Source organism: Trichomycterus rosablanca, chromosome 12 (assembly GCF_030014385.1).
Source record: "Trichomycterus rosablanca isolate fTriRos1 chromosome 12, fTriRos1.hap1, whole genome shotgun sequence".
Classification (NCBI taxonomy): domain Eukaryota; kingdom Metazoa; phylum Chordata; class Actinopteri; order Siluriformes; family Trichomycteridae; genus Trichomycterus; species Trichomycterus rosablanca.
In genome coordinates, this window is record NC_085999.1 from 3432052 (window position 1) to 3452322 (window position 20271).

The window sequence follows — 20271 nt, forward strand, 5'->3', positions numbered from 1 at the left end:
GAAGGAAATGTATTATGGTGTATGGTACAGAACACGTACTGTACTGAAATGTGATGTGTGTTTATGTACAGTACTACTGTGTATTGTTGTTTATTATTGTTTATTACAGGAATGTCTATTCTATACTTTAAGATTTAAGTGAAAATATACTTGTATTTATAACAAAAAAAGAGCATTTAAGACATTAGAAAGGTTAGGGGTAAGGGGGGGTTTGGGAGGTCTGGCACGGATTAATTCTATTTACATTATTTTTTATGGGAAAAAAAGGTTTAACTAACGAACATTTTGACTTAAGAACAGCCCCTAAGAACCAATTAAATTCGTAAGTCAAGGGTCCACTGTAGTAGGTTCTGGACCAGTGCTCAGAAGGTTACTGGTTCAAGCCCCACCAAGTGGTCACAGTTGTGCTGTTGAGTCCTCACCCTCTTGGATTGTCTTCCTTTACAATCAGTGTTAAGCCCTGGTCACTGTACAAAGCTGTGAGAATGTGACCGGGGCTTTACTGTGGACTAGGCCTCAGTATTCAGTCATACCCACCATGTATAAATATTTCTCACTCTAATGAGGCAGTAATCCAGTCATCTCTATGGTCGTCTCTTTGAATTCCTCCATGTCCGAACTTCTGCAGGCACAGAAAGGGAAGTACCGGAGCCAGGGTAAGTCCAGCAGTCGCTTTACAAGTTCAGGGGGCTTGTACACTGCCACTGGGCTTTGGTCAGTTTCCTTTTGTTTATCAGCCAGTGAATGTATTTTCCCAGTGCTGTGATCATGTTCAAGTCCTCTTTCAGATAGAGTTCCTAGATTACACAGTGAGAGATTTATTTTAATATACGAGTATGGTGTCAATCTAATGTTTGTTTACCATATCTATAGTATAGATGGTATACACACACACACACACACACATACAGTGTATCACAAAAGTGAGTACACCCCTCACATTTCTGCAAATATTTCATTGTATCTTTTCATGGGACAACACTATAGACATGAAACTTGGATATAACTTAGAGTAGTCAGTGTACAACTTGTATAGCAGTGTAGATTTACTGTCTTCTGAAAATAACTCAACACACAGCCATTAATGTCTAAATGGCTGGCAACATAAGTGAGTACACCCCACAGTGAACATGTCCAAATTGTGCCTAAAGTGTCAATATTTTGTGTGACCACCATTATTATCACTGCCTTAACCCTCCTGGGCATGGAATTCACCAGAGCTGCACAGGTTGCTACTGGAATCCTCTTCCACTCCTCCATGATGACATCACGGAGCTGGTGGATGTTAGACACCTTGAACTCCTCCACCTTCCACTTGAGGATGCGCCACAGGTGCTCAATTGGGTTTAGTCCATCACCTTTACCTTCCTCAGCAAGGCAGTTGTCATCTTGGAGGTTGTGTTTGGGGTCGTTATCCTGTTGGAAAACTGCCCTGAGGCCCAGTTTTCGAAGGGAGGGGATCATGCTCTGTTTCAGAATGTCACAGTACATGTTGGAATTCATGTTTCCCTCAATGAACTGCAGCTCCCCAGTGCCAGCAACACTCATGCAGCCCAAGACCATGATGCTACCACCACCATACTTGACTGTAGGCAAGATACAGTTGTCTTGGTACTTCTCACCAGGGCGCCGCCACACATGCTGGACACCATCTGAGCCAAACAAGTTTATCTTGGTCTCGTCAGACCACAGGGCATTCCAGTAATCCATGTTGTTGGACTGCTTGTCTTCAGCAAACTGTTTGCGGGCTTTCTTGTGCGTCAGCTTCCTTCTGGGATGACGACCATGCAGACCGAGTTGATGCAGTGTGCGGCGTATGGTCTGAGCACTGACAGGCTGACCTCCCACGTCTTCAACCTCTGCAGCAATGCTGGCAGCACTCATGTGTCTATTTTTTAAAGCCAACCTCTGGATATGACGCCGAACACGTGGACTCAACTTCTTTGGTCGACCCTGGCGAAGCCTGTTCCGAGTGGAACCTGTCCTGGAAAACCGCTGTATGACCTTGGCCACCATGCTGTAGCTCAGTTTCAGGGTGTTAGCAATCTTCTTATAGCCCAGGCCATCTTTGTGGAGAGCAACAATTCTATTTCTCACATCCTCAGAGAGTTCTTTGCCATGAGGTGCCATGTTGAATATCCAGTGGCCAGTATGAGAGAATTGTACCCAAAACACCAAATTTAACAGCCCTGCTCCCCATTTACACCTGGGACCTTGACACATGACACCAGGGAGGGACAATGACACATTTGGGCACAATTTGGACATGTTCACTGTGGGGTGTACTCACTTATGTTGCCAGCTATTTAGACATTAATGGCTGTGTGTTGAGTTATTTTCAGAAGACAGTAAATCTACACTGCTATACAAGATGTACACTGACTACTCTAAGTTAAATCCAAGTTTCATGTCTATAGTGTTGTTCCATGAAAAGATATAATGAAATATTTGCAGAAATGTGAGGGGTGTACTCACTTTCGTGATACACTGTATATATATATATATATATATATATATATATATATACTGTATATATATATATATATATACACACACCGATCAGCCATAACATTAAAACCACCTCCTTATTTCTACACTCACTCTTCATTTTATCAGCTCCACTCACCATATAAAAGCACTTTGTAGTTCTACAATTACTGATTGTAGTCCATCTCTTTCTCTGCATGCTTTGTTAGCCCCCTTTCATGCTGTTCTTCAATGGTCAGGACCCCCACAGGACCCCCACAGAGCAGGTATTATTTAGGTGGTGGATCATTCTCAGCACTGCAGTGACACTGACATGGTGGTGGTGTGTTAGTGTGTGTTGTGCTGGTATGAGTGGATCAGACACAGCAGTGCTGATGGAGTTTTTAAACACCTCACTGTCACTGCTGGACTGAGAATAGTCAACCAACCAAAAATATCCGGCCAACAGCGCCCCATGGGCAGCGTCCTGTGACCACTGATGAAGGTCTAGAAGATGAACGACTCAAACAGCAGCAAAAGATGAGCGATCGTCTCTGACTTTACATCTACAAGGTGGACCAACTAGGTAGGAGTGTCTAATAGAGTGGACAGTGAGTGGACACGGTATTTAAAAACTCCAGCAGCGCTGCTGTGTCTGATCCACTCATACCAGCACAACACACACTAACACACCACCACCATGTCAGTGTCACTGCAGTGCTGAGAATGATCCACCACCTAAATAATACCTGCTCTGTGGTGGTCCTGTGGGGGTCCTGACCATTGAAGAACAGCATGAAAAGGGGCTAACAAAGTATGTAGAGAAACAGATTGGCTACAGTCAATAATTGTAGAACTACAAAGTGCTTCTATATGGTAAGTGGAGCTGATAAAATGGACAGTGAGTGTAGATACAAGGAGGTTTTTTTTTATATATAATTATAATATATTATATATATTAAAATCCAGATTATTGAAAGTGCTGAGCTATTGTCATTCAAAAGAATCAAGTTATGTGGTGAGTTTTAATCAAGTTCTCATTCTGTAATCTGTTTTGTTTGGTTCAGTGTGACAGCTTAATTAATAGCAATAACAGAGGCGTTCAGGACGGTGGTGATTACTTTTTTACATCACTGTTTATTCTACAGACAATTTATGATTGATAGACTTTACTGCATTATCAAAATGAAACTGTACTGTACCTGAAACTGTGTGATCTAGAAAAAAAGCCAGGATGCTGACTAAAAGCCCAGGCAGCATCAAACAAGACTGGAGAAATATATCAAGACCGGGAACTCCTAAATACACAAAGATTATTACCATAAGCACTTAGTCATCTGACAATAAAAACATTACATCAATACGTGGAGTAAATCTGAACATATTCTCATACCAGTGCAGATAAAGCCTGACTGGTTTCTGAACCAGCGAGTCAGCACCAAAGACATGAACACGGTGAATCCTGTGTTAAAAATGTTACGCCCCGAGTCCACATCGGTGTACTGCAGGTACGTTATACCAGTCCCCACAGCCACAGTGTGGGTCACACTGAGAACAGCACCTAGTACAGAGAGAAATGAACAAAACCAGACACAGATATGAATCTTATCAGGCTCTGCTCGGCTCTGGGACTAAAACAAAGTAGATTAGCGTATGGGAGATGGGTTACCATGGATAGCCAGAGGGACTGAAATCAGTAACTGAGTCAGGGGTGGAAACACACCCAAAAACAGCAGCATCACACCAGCAAGCTGCACCGTGGCCCGGGAACCACACTAAAACAGAAAGACATGGATAGAGAAAGAGAAAACAAAACATAAGATCAGTCAAGAGATGGATTACATAATAAAAGTGCAACAATGACAGTAAATATGTTTAAAACAGGTCGATATAAAAGGGATTTATAAAAGACTCTCCAGTTTACAAATACTATTTTAATGCAACAACCAAACCTCCATGTTTCTACACTCACTGTCCATTTTATCAGCTCCACTTACCATATAGAAGCACTTTGTAGTTCTACAATTACTGACTGTAGTCCATCTGTTTCTCTGCATGCTTTTTTTTTAACCTGCTTTCACCCTGTTCTTCAATAGTCAGGACCTCAACAGGACCACCACAGAGCAGGTATTATTTAGGTGGTGGATCATTCTCAGCACTGCAGTGACACTGACATGGTGGTGGTGTGTTAGTGTGTGTTGTGCTGGTATGAGTGGATCAGACACAGCAGCGCTGCTGGAGTTTTTAAATACCGTGTCCACTCACTGTCCACTCTATTAGACACTCCTACCTAGTTGGTCCACCTTGTAGATGTAAAGTCAGAGACGATCGCTCATCTATTGCTGCTGTTTGAGTTGGTCATCTTCTAGACCTTCATCAGTGGTCACAGGACGCTGCCCACGGGGAGCTGTTGGCCGTATATTTTTGGTTGGTGGACTATTCTCAGTCCAGCAGTGACAGTGAGGTGTTTAAAAACTCCAGCAGCGCTGCTGTGTCTGATCCATTCATACCAGCACAACACACACTAACACACCACCACCATGTCAGTGTCACTGCAGTGCTGAGAATCATCCACCACCTAAATAATTCCTAGTGGTCATGTGGGGGTCCTGACCATTGAAGAAGAGCATGAAAGGGGGGTAACAAAGTATGCAGAGAAAAAGATGGACTACAGTCAGTAATTGTAGAACTACAAAGGTAAGTGAAGCTAATAAAATGGACAGTGTGTATAGAAACAAGGAGATGGTTTTAATGTTATGGCTGATCGGTGTATACCTACCCTAAAAGTCCCTGCATTTTATTTTATTGTGGCTGTATCACACAGATGAACAACTACGCTCATATGAATCTGAGTTATTGGAATGAACTATGAGAAGTAGAATTTGTCACTAAAAAGGCAGTCCAATGAACACAGCTCATCCTGCCTGGTATAAAAGCAATGTCTACTTCCTTTTGTATTAATCTGTTAATGGTTTTGAGGGAAAATAATGCATTAATGTGCTATAATGTGGCATTTTATGCTATTTAAATAAAGCCAAATGTACCTCTTTCGCTATAATAACTATTCTAACTCGTCTGAGGTAATGCAACCAAGGTTAGCTGTAAATAAAATACATTATTACATAATTAAGTGAAACAATTACAGTAGATATGTTTAAAACAGGTGGGTATAAAATGATCTCCAGTTTACAAAGTAATGTTATATACATTTACAAATACTATTTTAAGGCTACAATCAAGTAATATAATTTACACATACTGAAGTCAAAGTAGTGTTGATTCATCCCTCATGTCAGGTGCATTATATACCTCCTTTTGTTTGTTTATTTATTTGTTTTTGATTTTGTCAAGCAACATAACTAAATAAGCCAAATAATAAGGATGAACCCTGGCAGTGTGGACAGCTTAAAACTTGGTGAGGTGTGGCACTGCTGTACCTGACTGAGGCCGGCCGTACAGGCATTAGACACACTGCTGCAGAGACCCACTGGCGCCCCCATCAGGCCAGCAAGCACAGTGCCTACCCCCTCCACACTCAGCCCCCTGTTACAGGCCTGTGCGGGAGGTGCAGGAGCCTTCAGGAGTCTGGCTGTTAGCACATACACTGCCAGGGAGCTCAGACTACAGGACAATCCTGCTGCCACTCCTGCTGCAATAGTGTATCCGGTCAGGAGAGGGAGCCCGAGACCTACACAGGGAGAAAATGTGGTGCATAAACAGCCATGCTGCAAAACATCTGAAACCAGTTTAAAATAGCTGTCTGGTCTGCTGGTCTCACAACCTCTATATTGGTACTGATAGTTGCTGACCAACTTGACCAGCATCCAAAAGCCTTCTAAAACAATGAAATCCAGTATGAGCAGCTAAGACTGGTTGACAGCCGGTCAAGCCACCTGCTTTTAAATAAGAATCCCAGTCAATTAAATACAGCAGCATTCCTGGGTATCTACCAACCAAAAATGTTCAGCCAAGAGCTTCCTGTGGTCAGAAACTGACCATAATTAAAAGCCCAGATGAAGATAAACATAACGTGTGCATCAAAAAATATAAATAATAGTGTAATTAAATACATAAAGGTTGTACGTATTAAACAGCACATCACAACAGGAGTTTGACAATTGCAAACGCATCCACTTAGTTAAGTTGTAATAGCTTAATTAATATTAGATACCAACCGAGAACTTAATTAGCACTTTCACATGTGAGATTACAAAGCAACTTAAGGCTACTAACAATCAGGCCAACAATCTCACCATTCTCCTCCCAATTTAGCGCAGTCGATTCGTCTTCCGCTGCTGAGGGATACCCGATTGCATCCGAAGAGAGCACGTCGCTGCCCACGCCTCTTCCGACACGTGCACTCTGGACAGGCGTCTCTTCTTCCAATCAGGGACCTTATACAGCGTATGAAGATCCCACCCACACATAGTCCGGTCGTCCCGTCCTAGCAGATACGGTGGCCGATTAGTATCTGCTGCAGGCACTGCCAACTATGCCCGCCAGATGGCGCCCAGCCGACCAGTGGCAACGCCGAGTTTTATACCGAGGAATATCCCGCTGCGCCACCTGGGCGCTCCAATCGGGCTAAGTTTTAGCATAATTTCCACATCTGGATGGATTGATTTTATTATTATAATAATTATTATATTCATGTTTTTCTCAGTCTAGTCATATCCAGTCACCCAGTTGTCCACTGCTGCAGACCTCTCCCTGACCAAGTAGGCTATACATAACACATGCTCCCTTCCTGAAGCTGCCAACCACTTCTTTTAAACTTGCCAGAGATGGGTAGCAGTATTGTGTACGGAGAGTCACACACTGTTCTCCATTATTCACCATCCTTTCCATCATTCCTCCTGATAGACCAGGCCAATTGTGTCAGTGTAGGCGCCTGGTCAGCCAACAGCACAGCTGAGATTCGAACTCGTGAATGGATTTATTTCTGGATAAAGCCATGACTGTCCACTGCCAACTGTTAAGTACGACATCCATAATAGTATAGGCAGAAATCATGATGTTCAGTTTTTCCCCCAATTTAGCATAGTCAATTCATCTTCCGCTGCTGGGGATCCCCGATTTTTTGCAGTTGAGGTGGGTATATTGGTGCTCACGCCTTTTCCGACCTGCGCACAGCCCTTAACCGAACCCTTTTCCACCCATGCACTCTGCACAGGCTCCTCTATCCGCCAGTCAGGGTCCTTACACAGCACATGAAAATCCCACACATAGTCCGTTTATCCCTCCCTGCAGGCACTGCCAATTATGCCCACTAGATGGCGCCCAGCCGACCGATGGCAATGCCGAGTTTTGAACCGAGGAGTTCAGAATCTCGGCACTGGTGTGCTGTCGGAATATCCCGCTCCACCACCTGGGTGCCCTGTACAGTAATTTTTGTGCATGGTTGTATAACTATATAACACAGTTTTACCTGACCAGGCACACTTCATGATGCAAACAGAATTAAAAGCAAAAAATACAAGCTGTTCTGGAGCCCAAGCCTGGCTCAACGTTTTATTTACTTCTATATAGCTTGTGTTGAAAAGGTGACGTGTGCTTGGACAAAAAATCTTGGTTTGTCACAGTTATTAAGCAAAAATAATAAAATTTGTTCCACAGGCTGAAGGAATTTGTGTTACAAGGGTTCGGGTAGTATGCAAAAATGATAAGATATCAATACACACAGTTTCCTAAAATGTCATCAAAGTTAGTTCTAGTATATTTGCCAGACTTCACTATTCCCATATAAGAATGATGTGCTGTAAATGATCTCTGAGCTTACCTGGTAGAGGTAATCTAAACCACAGCATGCTGGTATTTGGAGAAACCCAGACAGAGGAGTTGGGAGAACTCCTGTCCTGAATTAGAGTTGTATTTATGTGATTCTTCTTCAAAAACAGTTCAGGCACAGAATGGAATCGGACGTCTCTGTACAGGTGTAAAGTGGTGCACAACACCCACACCAGCAGCATAGACAGCATCACCTGGATACATTCACATAGATAAATAGTCTATTATTTCACCCAGAGAACTGGACCCACTGCGACCCTGAATATGAAGAAGCCACAATAAAACAGACAATGAATGAATGCATGAATGAATGAATCTATTAGGTTCCACTATTATATTAGAAACTTCAGAAAACATCTGATTCCAGTTTATAGCACAGAAACCACTAAGCCAATAGCAATGTAAAAAAGTGTACTTGACTGTGGACAGTGATGTCTGTGTTCCAGGAGCTACTAATTTGTTTAGACATGTTTAGACCAGGCAGACCTGTTTTTAACAACTTTTTAGGTAAGATAGCATCTTCATGTACTTTATTCTTACAGGTAATGCAGGCTACAGGCGAGCCATAGCCTAGTGGTTAAGGTACTGGACTAGTAATCTCAGAATGTCACTGGTTCAAGCCCCACCACTGCCAGGTTGCTGCTTTTCTCCCAATTTAGTGTAGTCAATTTGTCTTCCGCTGCTGGGGGATCCCTGATTGCAGTCGAGGTGGGTATATTGCTGCTCACGCCTCCTCCGACCTTAGCGGAACCCTTTTTCACCCATGCATTCTGCACAGGCGCCTCTCTATCTGCTAATAAGGGTCCCTACATAGTGTTTGAAGACCCCACCCACATAGTCCGGTCACCCCGCCCTAGCAGAAACGTGTCTGCTGCAGGCACTGGCAATTATGCCTTCTAGATGGCTCCCAGTCGACCGGTGGCAACGCCGAGTTTCAAACCGTGGAGTTCAGAATCTCGATGCTGGTGTGCTAGCGGAATATCCCGCTGCGCCACCTGGGCATTAAGATGGCTTTAAGTAGCATTCCTGACTGTCTGAAATATTTACCAAGCTCTGTAAGGTTTCTGGCTCAGTCTAACAGGTGCAGGCAAACTACCCCTATTTGTATTCAAAGCTGTAATCAAGGATGTCGAGGAGGTTATGCATTTAAGTTAAATGGCATTATAGACATTTCTACATTCTACAACATTTTTGGCTTTGTCTCATGTACCCTTTGAAAACTGTCTGTCCAGTTCACAGACTGACCCATTCTTTTAACAGATAGTATTTGCTGTAAACCTGTTTATTGGTCACCTGGGGTTGATTTGTGAATGTATAAAATAATGTTTTTAATTTTGTTTAATTTGATTGTAGACTTTAATTGTGGATTGTACTTACTGAGAGCATGCTGATGGCAGGGCAGAGCTTCCCACTGGCAGAGAAGGACCAGTATCTCAGGTGCTGAGACATAAACACCAGCAGTAACACAGTCCTAAAAACAGAAGGAATTGTGTTAGACAAGTAAATAAGGGGTGCAATAGTTGTAAAGAAATTACTTAAATATAATTGTATAAACTAACTTATTAATAATTAGAATATAAATATGCGAATGCAATTATACTCATCTATAATAGCATAAAGACACTAAAAACCTTAAAAAGCCTCAACATGTTAAATGATATCTTATAATTTCTAATTCATTAGCGTTAGTCTGTGTGGACTTTGTCATGTTCTTCTTACGTCCCTGTGGGTTTTGTCCAGGTATTCCAGTTTCTTCTCACTACCCAAGAACATGCAAGTCTTTGGACTCGTGGGAGAAAGCCGGAGCACCCGAAGGAAACCCATGTGGACACAGGAAGAACATGCAAACTACACAGAAAGGAATCAAACCCGGACCCTTCTTACTGTAAGGCCACAGTGGTACCCACTGCGTCACCGTGCCACCCCAGTCGGTTTATTAGCTATAAAAAATCTCTTATGAGTGCTTAAGCAAGTAAGATCCGTTGTAATGCCCTGTGATGGACTGTGATCTAGAGTTTTGAGAATATGCTTAAGACCCACAGCAATCCTGACCAAGGTTCCTAAAATTATGATAATGATGTTGATGATAATGACACTAGTCCCGGTTGCATCTCAAACCGTACATAAGTAGGTATAAGACATGCCACAAGAATTGAAAATGTTGCTTTATGAATTTTGTGTATCACATCAATGTCATAAAACACAAATTAAACACTATATAAGTATGAAGGAACTGTAAACTGTAACCCAGCGAAGGTCAAGTCCCCACATATAGATGCTCACAGCATGGCGATGCCCCAGTGGTCTGAGGAGAGCAGAGCTGCCTCTCTGTAGATGGAGAAACCCAGCATGCAAAGCACTGGAGTGAGTATGAGTGGACCACACCGAATCATCACTGCTCCACCGACACCACACAAACCCACTGATATCTGCACCAGACCTGCTACTACAGCCATGCCCTGCAACTACACACACACAGATGCATTCATACACAAACACATGCATACATATACAGTATCACTCTACTAACAGTATGTTAGTAGAGTGATAGTAGTAAGAAAGTGTTAGTGAAATAGTGAATGCTGAGAGAGTTATATCAGTGAGAGAGTGGGAGGTGAGGGAGTGATAATGATGAAGGTGGTCTGTAGTGGAAGTAGTATGAAAGTAATAGTGATGAGAGTGAGCTGTGAGATAGTGATAGTGGTGAATGTGATGGGAACAGGGTGGTCTAAGTGTTCAGAACCAAGGACAGCAGTGCTTTACCTCTCTCAGCTGGTGTGTTGGGCCCTCAAACTCTTCTGATTTATGACACTGCCCCCTGCAGGCCGCTGTGCCGATTCCTGTAAGTAACAGTGCAGGATTAGGATTATTAGGATTTTAACGTCATGTTTTACACTTTTGGTTACATTCTTTACAGAAACGGTAGTTACTCATTACACAAGGCTCATCAGTTCACAAGGTTATATCTAACTCAGTCTCCAGTATCTCCAGTTCACCTCACTTGCACGTCTTTGGACTGTGCGAGGAAACCGGAGCACCCGAAGTAAACCCACGCAGACACGGGGAGAACATGCAAACTCCACACAGAAAGGACCCGGACCACCTCACCTGGGGATCGAACCCAGGACCTTCTTGCTGTGAGGCGACAGTGCTACCCACCGAGCCACCCTAACAGTGCAGGACTGTTGTATTATTAGGGACTTGATTTTAGTGAGACAAATGAGGTTTTGAAGACTGACCTGTCTGGACAGAGTTCAGGAAAAGAGCTGGGAGCATGAAGTCTATGGATGGAGCCTGGATTAATGGCAAACTGTAGACAGAAAGCAGAGAGTGTAACAGGAGTAAGAGAGAGAAAATAGGTTATTGTGATGGTAATAAAACACCAAATTAAAAGTGTGACAGAGCATGGAAAGTATAAACATGCCCTTACTAAGCCAAACTTTAATAAAAAGTAATAAGTAAAATTATGAATTTCTTTTTAGTGCAGGATTCAGACTTACAAGAAATATTACAGAAACTGAATTTAGTTTTACATCCGACTGTACTAGTGACGACTATCTACTATTCTTCAATAATATAATATAAATAATATTGGAAAAAATGTGACTTCTAATTTAAAGTGCCCTATTAAGCAGCAATACACCTGAAGCAGCACTAGTACTGACATGGTCTTCTTATCTAGCAATGTTATTTAATGCAATTAATCCAATCTCCCTAATTAAGCTAACTTTATTGATTAAATCATCAAAGTCATCATCATGCTTAGTTAAAGATTCACTTTCTGCCATCACAGAACCTCTGTTTAGTATAATAACTACATCCCTTAGCCTTGGATATGTACCCAAATCTTATAAATGTGCAATTATTAAAATTATTTAATTAAGAAACTTGATCTTGATCCATAGATGCTGTATAATAATATAATTATAGGCCAGTTATAGCTCAATGATTCTAAAAAAAAAAGCCTCTTTCCAACAATTATGATTTTATCTGCATAGAAACAGTATTGATGACTTTACAATCAGGATTTAGACGTCACCAAAGTACTGAAACTGAATTGATTTTGATAGTTAATGAAATATTAATGTCCTCTAATAATAAACGCAGCCTTTTATGTTGAGCTTAGTGCAGCATTTGATAAATGTTTATGTTGGAGAAGATGTGCTCTAATACTTATGCTATAGGCTGCACATTGGACATTGTATTACTAATAATTAACTACATATTTTGCTTTTTACCCTGCAGTGGTTCTGAGGTGAACGTTTTCACCCACCTGAGGCCAGACGTCCACATGACGTTCCTGCTGGACGTGATGGGACACTGCAGCGACTGCACTTACAATGTTCAGAAACTCACTATCTAAGTCTATTCTACCACACACTGCAGTGAAGGATGATGAATTTAATTACTTTCTTTATGCATCTTATTTGAAATCCCTTTTGTTGTAAATATTTTTACCTTTATTTAGTATCTCTTTTTTTATATATCTAATTAAAATTATTCCAAATTTACTCTAGGTCACCCAGCGAGAATGGAAGTCCCTACTGAGTCAGATTTCTCTCAAGGTTTGTAGGTCTTTGGTTTGCTCATTAGGGGGTTTTAGTCAAATCTGTATCATGGCTTTGAGACTTGGACTTGCGTTCTTACCGTGACCCAAAACAAGTCTGCAGGAGGGTAGAAACACCAGAGTAAAAGAAGATAGAAGCAGCTATCCTATTCTTCTCATCCTCCTTTACTAAAACACCAACCAGTAGTGTACACAGCGAGGTCTGAACCATAACATGCTGCAGAGACGAAGAAAAAGACAAGGTTGGTTATTGTCTGTGTACAGTTGTGAAATATTTTCCTTCTTTGTTGATGCTTTGTGGATGATGTGGATAGAAAAGAGATAGCAAGGAACTGAGAACTGCCTGTCTCAATAAAACAGGCTATTCCGGCCAACTGCAACTCAGTTCTCTGAAAAAGAGGACAAATTGAGATAGGGATCCCTAAAATGAGCCGGGGACAGAAAGATATGAGCACAACCACCACATCATCACCTGGCACAGAGAGCGTAGTTTCGTAATGTGGTACCCACTCTTTGGTTACATTCATGAAAGAAACGGTAGTTACTCATTACATAAGGTTCATCAGTTCACATGTTTAGATCAAACACAGTCATGGACAATTTAGTATCTCCAGTTCACCTCACTCGCATGTATTTGGACTGTGGGAGGAAACCAGAGCACCCGGAGGAAACCCACGCAGACACGGGGAGAACATGCAAACTCCACACAGAAAGGACTCGGACCGCCCCACCTGGGAATCGAACCCAGGACCTTCTTGCTGTGAGGCGACAGTGCTACCCACTTAGCCACCGTGCCACCCACATTTTAACAGACTCAACATTTTATTGAGTTTGTTCCAGGCTTCAAATGTTAATATTTACATAATACAAGTAATGTCTTTGCACTTTTAACAAATTAAAGTATCCCAACTTTACAGAAATGGTGACCGAGAACTGATGGACACCTCAGTACACCCCCCAAAAACTGCTTAATTTCTTGGAAGCACTTGCACTTAAAACCACCATGTATGTTAGGAAAAAGCAAAAAAAAGTAAAACTCTACACCCTTATAGTTACACAAACACTCTAACGACCATACACACAAGTAAAGAAAGCAAATCGACTCAACACTGACGTTTAAAGACTGAATCTATTACCTACCCATGGTAATAGCCATAGCAGCTGACATGGCATTAGGATTTGAACAACAACAACAACAACAGGAATTGTGTTTTTAGATTGATTGGTACAAATGTCAATTATGAATGTCAATTTAAAATCAAACCCAGTGGTCTGAATCCACATAAATTGGCCATGAATTTATCCAAAAATCCTATTTTGTGAAATGCTGACAAAACTCTGTATTAAAGCATATTCAATAGATCTGTGTATCAAAAAACGTACAGCTGTGCCAAAAGAAAACAAAAGCAGCCATTTTTCAGAACAGCTAGTACATAACATTCAAAACAAAAGGACGGCAGTGTTTAGATCATCTTTTATTCCTGCGCTGGAATGACATAAAGGCCAGAACCTAATTGAACAGAGTGATATTTTGGCAGGTCTCTCCTAGAAGGACCTTGATCTACTTATCACTTATAGACAGTGAAAGACAGTTATAGATAGTGAAACTTGGCATACCTGCAGTGCCAGGGCTATATTGAGCATTAGCGGAGGGCTGTGATCCACTCTAAGCCTCTTCAAGGTTTCAGTTTCATTGGATTTTGCATTGGAGTCCGGCTGAGTACACGACGTCCTCCACGTTCCCATGTCTCCTCCACGGCTCGTCTCAGGTGAACGTGGGGTAAATCCTGCTCGTCCTTCGGCGCTTGCTTACATTTGAGCAACTTTATCTATTCAGTTAAAGTCTCTCACACATTTACTCTATGTTCCATTTTAAATCATATGATGACCTTTGACCTGATTGTGAAAGCACAAGTGTTTGTGATAACTAGCTGCATTTTCCATTTAATCATTATCCTGTCACTGACTAACAATAGCAGTGAGAGATTACATAATGACAGTAGCTGTTAGCCTGCTGTTAATGCAAATGTTCTGGCTGGCATTCTGCTACTGCAATCATTTAACTACATGTAGTTTGCTGCACAACAAAGACATATTTTATATATACACTGATCAGGCATACCATTATGACCACCTTCTTGTTTATACACTCACTGTCCATTTTATCAGCTTCACTTCACTTCACCATATAGGTGCACTTTCATGCTTTCATGCTGTTCTTCAACGGTCAGGACCCCCACAGGACCACCACAGAGCCGGTATTATTTAGGTGGTGGATCATTCTCAGCACTGCAGTGACACTGACATGGTGGTGGTGTGTTAGTGTGTGTTGTGCTGGTATGAGTGGATCAGACACAGCAGCGCTGCTGGAGTTTTTAAATACCGTGTCCACTCACTGTCCACTCTATTAGACACTCCTACCTGGTTGGTCCACCTTGTAGATGTAAAGTCAGAGACGACTGCTCATCTATTGCTGCTGTTTGAGTCGGTCATCTTCTAGACCTTCATCAGTGGTCACAGGACGCTGCCCACGGGGCGGTTGGCTGGATATTTTTTTGGTTGGTGGACTGTTCTCAGTCCAGCAGTGACAGTGAGGTGTCAGCACTGTTGTGTTTGATCCACTCATACCAGCACAACACACACTAACACACAACCACCATGTCAGTGTCACTGCAGTGCTGAGAATGATCCACCACCTAAATAATACCTGCTCTGTGGTGGTCTGGTCAGTAATTGTAGAACTACAAAGTGTTTCTATATAGTAAGTGGAGCTGATAAAATGGACAGAGAGTGTAGAAACAAGGTGGTCATAATGTTATGCCTGATTGGCATATAGTATGTGCATTTAAGTCAAAATATACCTACTAATACATTTAGAAATTGTAACAAATGCTTTTTTAACCTAAGTGCTACATGCATTTTATAATCAACCTCACAAAGTGAGTTACCAAACATTGTAAGAATTTGTATAGCTCCTGAGCCCATTATTTAGTATGTAAGTCTGTGATGTTTGGTACGTTCTCCCAGCGCCTGTGTGGGTTCTCCAGTCCTTTAATGGTCCTTAAACATTCCAGTAAAAGAGACTGGCTACTTTAAGCTGCACCTAGCTGTGAGTGTGTGATGCACTGTGATTAAAAGTCCTCCTGAACTAACACACACCCATAAATGATCCCTTTTTTCGTGCTAGGTTGGGCCTAACAGAGCGCAGAATCATGTGATCAGCCGCCGCCCGTGCAGGCACCTCAGTGGAGGTCAGCAGAGGCCACACTTGCCCCAGTGAACCCTGTTTCAGCCAATAACCTCCCCCCTACAGGCACACAGCCAATCGTGTGTCTGTGTGGGTGTCAAGCTGGCTGATAGCAAAGCTGAGATTCAAACTTCACAGCTTGAGATCTCAGTACTGGTGGGTTAGTGTGTTTTACTATGGTAGTACTTTATCGAAATACTTTGTAAGACTCTGTTTTTTCTTTCCCTGTGAACACATTACATTTACATCTTCAGCATTTAGCAGACACTTTTATCCAAAGCGACTTACAGTTGTGACAGTATACAGTCTAAGCAATTGAGGGTTAAGGGCCTTGCTCAAGTGACTTTCTGATTACTAGTCCAGTACCCTAACCACTAAGCTACAACTGCCCTCTATAGCAGTATAAATACGAATGTAAGCACAAAGCCATGGATCGTCCCTCCAATTTAAGGAGGATTTCAGGGTGCAAAAATACACGTGACCTATACATGCAGAACATAAAACCTGTTTTTAAATCACATCGCTCTGCATCTGCTCTTTTTCTAGACCGTACTGCTGCAGCGCTGGAGCAGCATTTGTTAAAGTGGTTGCTTGAGTACACAATGTTAGGGTTGGTGGAAGCAGAGACATTAAAATTGCAGCCCTGCTGTACTGAATCAACATCTGTTCATGCTGCACCAAGGATTCGAGCAAGAACGTTGTTGTTCTTGATCCGGTGCCCTAACACACAATCTATACCACTGCCGCCTCTCAGGACACGGGCTGCTATTTTCATATTAACATGGACACCTGATATAACATCAGCTTGTTTTGAATCTGTCCACTGACCAAAGCATCTGAAAAACGAGGAGACAATCCGGGTCGCAGGACTGAATACATTTTATTTTATTAGCACTGATTGAACAATACAGTACACAGATGAAGAAGGAGAAGTTGAATATTCATGGCTTATAGAGGTGTAAAGTGGACCTTGACTTGAATGACGAAAACATAAATACCTCTATAGACTACACGTGGTGGTCAGCATGCTTTGGTCACATTCACACATGTACTCATGTATACTGCAGATATGCTCTGAAAATCGTGTGTCTTCGTTGACGAGGCACAACAAAAATGTCACTATTTCACATTTACAAATGCACTGGCACAAAAAACAGAAGCAAATACACTCTCATAATGACGTCAGGGTAGAATGGATCAGGGATAGGGGTTAGTGTGTTATCTATTAAATCTAATCCAATCCTCTTGACTAGAACTCTATTAAAGGCTTTGCTATTAAGAACTCAGTTATCCTCCAATAAGGAGGTAAAATGTTATATTTGTACAGGATATGTATTTATATTCACACAGACAGAAAAATAGAAGTGCGGTTGATTGAATGAAGCTTGTCTGTAATTGTTTATTAGAATTAAGAAACAGAAAACGTGTAAAGTGAATCAAGCTGCAGTGGTTCTTGTTCATGGTCCAGTTCCAATCTCTGGTGTTTCACAGACTGTCCATCATACTAACAAAGTCAGTGTTGATTTTTGTGACCTTTCAGTAAGTCTTTTTTTGGAAAGTGGCAATACATCAACCATACTAACAGCTGAAAGAAGATTAAAGTGGGCAAGGTGCTTTTTAAACACCTATTTTGCTCTATTTTAACCAATTGAATAAAATTTTTTACTCATTTATTCAATTTTGTGAACTGAAATACTTTGTTGCTAAACTTTGAAAGTCTGCAAAATACACTGATCAGCCATAACATTAAAACCTCCTTGTTTCTACACTCACTGTCCATTTTATCAGCTCCACTTACCATATAGAAGCACTTTGTAGTTCTACAATTACTGACTGTAGTCCATCTGTTTCTCTGCATGCTTTGTTAGCCCCCTTTCACGCTGTTCTTCAATGGTCAGGACCCCCACAGGACCACCACAGAAGCAGGTATTATTTAGGTGGTGGATCATTCTCAGCACTGCAGTGACACTGACATGGTGGTGGTGTGTTAGTGTGTGTTGTGCTGGTATGAGTGGATCAGACACAGCAGCGCTGCTGGAGTTTTTAAATACCGTGTCCACTCACTGTCCACTCTATTAGACACTCCTACCTAGTTGGTCCACCTTGTAGATGTAAAGTCAGAGACGATCGCTCATCTATTGCTGCTGTTTGAGTTGGTCATCTTCTAGACCTTCATCAGTGGTCACAGGACGCTGCCCACGGGCCGCTGTTGGCTGGATATTTTTGATTGGTGGACTATTCTCAGTCCAGCAGTGACAGTGAGGTGTTTAAAAACTCCATCAGGGCTGCTGTGTCTGATCCACTCATACCAGCACAACACACACTAACACACCACCACCATGTCAGTGTCACTGCAGTGCTGAGAATGATCCACCACCTAAATAATACCTGCTCTGTGGTGGTCCTGAGGGGGTCCTGACCATTGAAGAACAGGGTGAAAGGGGCTAACAAAGCATGCAGAGAAACAGATGGACTACAGTCAGTAATTGTAGAACTACAAAGTGCTTCTATATGGTAAGTGGAGCTAATAAAATGGACAGTGAGTGTAGAAACAAGGAGGTGGTTTTAATGTTATGGCTGATCAGTGTATTATAATATATTTATCATACACCAGATTCCAGATATGTGAATTGGTCTCGTCTCTCCCTCTGTCTGAACCATGTTCTCACACAAAGTTTAAGATCGTGTCAGCAGACACGGTAATACACCAGGGAAGTTATACTTTACTTTCAAATGAAGGACTAAACACATAAAGAACATCAAGCAAGAACCAAAGCACAGTATACTATTAGAAATTCGGTCAGTCCAGTCCATGGCACTTTAAACACTCGTCAGTATCTCTTTTACGCACAATGTACAAAAATAAACCTATAAATACAGAGTAAGAGGGTTGAATAAATATTATGCATATTTCTGGTTGTGGCTCAGAACTGCACCACAGCGGAGTAATTACAAATCAGAGCAGAAACTGAAACGCTCCCTTCCAGTCACAACAAAAGTCAATATTTCCATGCATGTGGTGGCAGAAAAAAATAATGATTATTTAAGACATTATTGCATAAATACACACGAGGGAAAAATAGGACATGGACAAGTGGTGTATCACCACACAGATTAAAAAAGGAATAAAAAGGAATAAAATAAATGGAAAGTTGAGCATTAGAAAGGGCACAGTGTTTACGCTCATTTTCTAGCTTTTATCTTAAGCAAATTCTCTATACCTTGCTTCTTTTAGCATCTTGTAAAATGTTTAATGCTTAGACAAACTCCATTCTCACTTATGAGTTATGATTTTAAGTTACCTATCTAACTCTTATATACTGTGAATGACAACATGGCTTTAGGTTCTCTGTGGGTGTGGTACTCCTAAACCCTTCTGATTGTTATTTGTCTCGGCTGAGACAGGTACCTTTATCTTTATAGGCTTCACTACTTGCACTGAATGTTTAAATAGTCTGTCTAAGGGAAGACAAATTTAAATCTATTGGTAAAAGAAGATGTGTAAAATCTATATGCCCAACATGCTGGCACATACAGTGTATCACAAAAGTGAGTACACCCCTCACATTTCTGCAGATATTTAAGTATATCTTTTCATGGGACAACACTGACAAAATGACACTTTGACACAATGAAAAGTAGTCTGTGAGCAGCTTATATAACAGTGTAAATTTATTCTTCCCTCAAAATAACTCAATATACAGCCATTAATGTCTAAACCACCGGCAACAAAAGTGAGTACACCCCTAAGAGACTACACCCCTAAATGTCCAAATTGAGCACTGCTTGTCATTTTCCCTCCAAAATGTCATGTGATTTGTTAGTGTTACTAGGTCTCAGGTGTGCATAGGGAGCAGGTGTGTTCAATTTAGTAGTACAGCTCTCACACTCTCTCATACTGGTCACTGAAAGTTCCAACATGGCACCTCATGGCAAAGAACTCTCTGAGGATCTTAAAAGACGAATTGTTGCGCTACATGAAGATGGCCAAGGCTACAAGAAGATTGCCAACACCCTGAAACTGAGCTGCAGCACAGTGGCCAAGATCATCCAGCGTTTTAAAAGAGCAGGGTCCACTCAGAACAGACCTCGCGTTGGTCGTCCAAAGAAGCTGAGTGCACGTGCTCAGCGTCACATCCAACTGCTGTCTTTGAAAGATAGGCGCAGGAGTGCTGTCAGCATTGCTGCAGAGATTGAAAAGGTG

The 20271-nt window shown here is 41.7% G+C and overlaps 1 protein-coding gene across 1 annotated transcript; it reads right to left on the reverse strand.

The window, feature by feature from the left end:
- Window positions 1-558: 558 nt before the first annotated feature.
- Window positions 559-14566, reverse strand: slc23a3 (solute carrier family 23 member 3). Its single transcript, XM_063006651.1, has 12 exons — window positions 14438-14566; window positions 12901-13037; window positions 11493-11563; window positions 11017-11093; window positions 10537-10718; window positions 9631-9724; window positions 8246-8447; window positions 5904-6154; window positions 4136-4241; window positions 3860-4027; window positions 3669-3764; window positions 559-797 (listed from the first exon to the last, which is right to left on the reverse strand). Exons 1-12 carry the CDS (start codon window positions 14564-14566, stop codon window positions 559-561), a joined length of 1752 nt encoding a protein of 583 aa, XP_062862721.1.
- Between the last annotated feature and the right edge of the window lie 5705 nt (window positions 14567-20271).

What these genes read in the sequence shown, in the direction of transcription:
- slc23a3 (XM_063006651.1), bottom strand. Translation starts at nt 14,566, where the DNA reads ATGGGAACGTGGAGGACGTCGTGTACTCAGCCGGACTCCAATGCAAAA. An exon ending in GTTTAGATTACCTCTACCAG is followed by an intron (nt 6,155 to 8,245) that starts GTAAGCTCAGAG and finishes CTCCCTGTGTAG; the next exon opens with GTCTCGGGCTCCCTCTCCTG. An exon ending in TCTAGATCACACAGTTTCAG is followed by an intron (nt 798 to 3,668) that starts GTACAGTACAGT and finishes TGTGTAATCTAG; the next exon opens with GAACTCTATCTGAAAGAGGA.